We start from the raw sequence: 2,777 nt of genomic DNA, 5'->3' as shown, positions 1-2,777 counted from the left end.
CCTCCTCTCTTTCTCCTCCTCTCCTTTCCTTTCCTTCCATTCCTGTGTGTGTGTGTGTGCGTGTGTGTGTGTGTGTGTGTGTCTGTGTCCTCCTCTCCTGCCTTTCCTCTTTCTCTCCTCCTCCCCTCCTCTATTGCTGGCTCACCTACCCCTCTCCCTGACTCCTCCACTGCCACTTTGACTCCTGTCCTCCTCTCTTTCTCCTCCTCTCCTTTCCTTTCCTTCCATTCCTGTGTGTGTGTGTGTGCGTGCATGTGTACGTGCGTGTGTGTGTGTGTGTGTCTGTATGTGTGTGTGTCCCCTCCTCTCCTGCCTTTCGTCTTTCTCTCCTCCTCCCCTCCTCTATTGCTGGCTCTCATCCCACTCTCCCTCTCTCATCCATTACTGCCTCTTCTCCTCCTCCTCTCCTTTCAGTCCTCCTCTCCTCCCCCAGTCCAAGTCCACGTCCACTGTACACAGTATCAATACCAGTGCCTTCAAATATTTCTTTAGCCATTTACGTAATAATGAGTCTGAAACAACCACCAGAAATATTTCACTCTACGTTGTTTATTTCTACTACCATGTTTGAATATGATTCAATGTGTGAGGACATTAATCTGACATTCATGTGACATTTTTTGCACAATGTAAAAAAATTTTTTTTAAATCTTTATTCTTTTTTCCCAATCTTATTAACCATTAAAAGGTTATCTACCATGATAAATAAACCATCAAAAACATCCTTAGCCCCAGACTTGCCCCATGGGCAGCTTGGTCTTGGGCTCACTGCTTCCCATCTGCCTTCCACAGCACTTTGCCGTCCTTCTGCACAACCAGGGATCCATCATCCCGAAGAAGGGCATGCGCCTTCCAGTGAGGGCCTCCAGAACGATAGCTGGTAGCTGATGCCCAAACTGGTGAACTGTTGTCGCCTTCTCCATCATACATGACCAGGTTGCAGTCTTCTTGCATGACCACACGGTTACCAGTACACCCACAGGTGTTGGAGGCCCAGATTGGACTCCAGCCGTAGATGACAAAGTTGCCGTCCTCCTGTAGTCACATTAAAGCAGATGGTTTGATATTGAAAAATTAAAGAAAGGAATGTTTGACCAAAGATGTTGAGTTAAAAGTTTTTTTCTCAGAATAGAAATGTGCTCACAATACCAATTTGTTCTAAAATTATACAAAGCGGGCCTATGTTCCCCAGGTCCTATATTTCCCGGGTCCTATGTTCCCCTGTCTTTACCCTGAAAAATAATAGTTGTAAGTCGCTTTGAACAAATGAAAGCGTCAGCTAAGTGAAATGTAATGTAATGTAATGGGACTGGAGAACTTGGGACGCTTTTTCTAAAAAAGTGTTCTATGTTCCCCGCATTGTATGTTTCCGAGTTTTCAAATTGTGCCCTTCCCAAAACCATCCCTAAACCTAACCTGTCAGTAATGCAATGTTTCTGAGTTGTAAATTTGTGCCCTGAACAAAATTATCCCTAAGCCTAACCTGTCAGAGGTGCAACAACAACCTGCGCTTTGCCATGCGGCAGCTGTCTACTTGGAAGCAGCGGGGAACATAGAAAAAAAGAAAAAAAGGGTCCTAAGTTCCCCGGTTGCAGGGAACATAGGACCCAGGGAACATGAACAATGACCCCTCTCCACAAAACAAAGCAGAACGACTTGAAAAAAAATAAGGTGTAACGTAGTCAAAGGTTCTATCAAACAGCTTCCTTGACAGAGGTCTGCACTCTCTGAGTCCATATGTAGTTGTAGTTGAATCCTTTCTACCTAGAGTGAACATGCCTACTGGCGAGCTCACAGAGCGCAGATAGCGGGTGGATCAGGTGGGTGTCGACTCACCCCTTTTCGAATGCACTTCTTTCCGTCCCCTTCACATTATAAAAAAACCTCTGCTGTATTTCTTTGCATAAGGCAAACCAGGGAAAAATCAAAAGACTAAAATAAAATAATACTGTACAGCAGTAGGGCACAAGGCTCATATAAAAAAAAATACAAAGATGGTTTCTTGACCAGTGACAAAAAAAAGCCAAATTAGTAACTTGTAAAACACACTCAAATGTAGAAAACACTCAAATTTAAATATTTGTATTTGTAAATGTCTGTACCTGATAAATGGCCTTGAAGTTGCCATTGTTGGACATGAGGAAGTCACCCCTGTGAAGCTCAGCATTACAGTTGAGGACGTTCTTGCTCATGGTGGCACGAATTAAACTGCACCTACAAAAATGGGGTGTCAAAATTTGAAGCGAAGTAGGGGAGGGCCTATATAAATCCAGAAAATCAAGAAAACTTTTTTATTTTTTTTAAAGGTGGCCAGTGTATTTCCAACTCCACAGCTCTTAATATATTCTTATTCAGTAGAATGAATTGCTATAAATGCTACACTGACTAAAGCGGAAAATTAACACTATTTATGTTTTGAATTATATTAACACTTGTATTTTTTTTTACTGTGTATAGAATATGTACAACACATATGTACAACACAACACAGGGTTAGCACAGGAGTTTGAAATTGCGTTTGACCAGTCTCCAATGTTCAATTTGAAGGGTGTAGGTTTCAATGCCCCCTGACCTCCCTGTTCCAACATCATGTTAGTCTGATGTTTGGACGTAGCCTCTTACTGCAGATGGGGTCGCCGTCGGGCCTATTCACTATTTGCTGAAAATACTCCACTACATCAAAACAACATTGCTATGACAGTACTGAGAGCCTTAGGTAACCAATACATACAATTTTGGGGACAGTAAGGCTATAAGGGATTAATAAAGCTGGGTGC

At 42.6% G+C, this 2,777-nt stretch overlaps 1 protein-coding gene across 1 annotated transcript; it reads right to left on the bottom strand.

Annotated features, from left to right (window-relative positions):
- Nucleotides 1-670: 670 nt before the first annotated feature.
- Nucleotides 671-2,208, bottom strand: LOC134467487 (B-type lectin plumieribetin-like). Its single transcript, XM_063221362.1, has 2 exons — nt 2,103-2,208; nt 671-1,035 (listed from the first exon to the last, which is right to left on the bottom strand). The coding sequence occupies exons 1-2, from the start codon at nt 2,190-2,192 to the stop codon at nt 766-768; spliced, it is 360 nt and encodes a 119-aa protein (XP_063077432.1). The 5' UTR covers nt 2,193-2,208; the 3' UTR covers nt 671-765.
- Nucleotides 2,209-2,777: the final 569 nt, after the last annotated feature.

This window comes from Engraulis encrasicolus, chromosome 17 (genome assembly GCF_034702125.1).
Source record: "Engraulis encrasicolus isolate BLACKSEA-1 chromosome 17, IST_EnEncr_1.0, whole genome shotgun sequence".
NCBI classification, from domain to species: Eukaryota; Metazoa; Chordata; class Actinopteri; order Clupeiformes; family Engraulidae; genus Engraulis; species Engraulis encrasicolus.
Note: the sequence above shows the minus strand (reverse complement) of the source record. Positions and strands in the feature narration are given on the sequence as shown.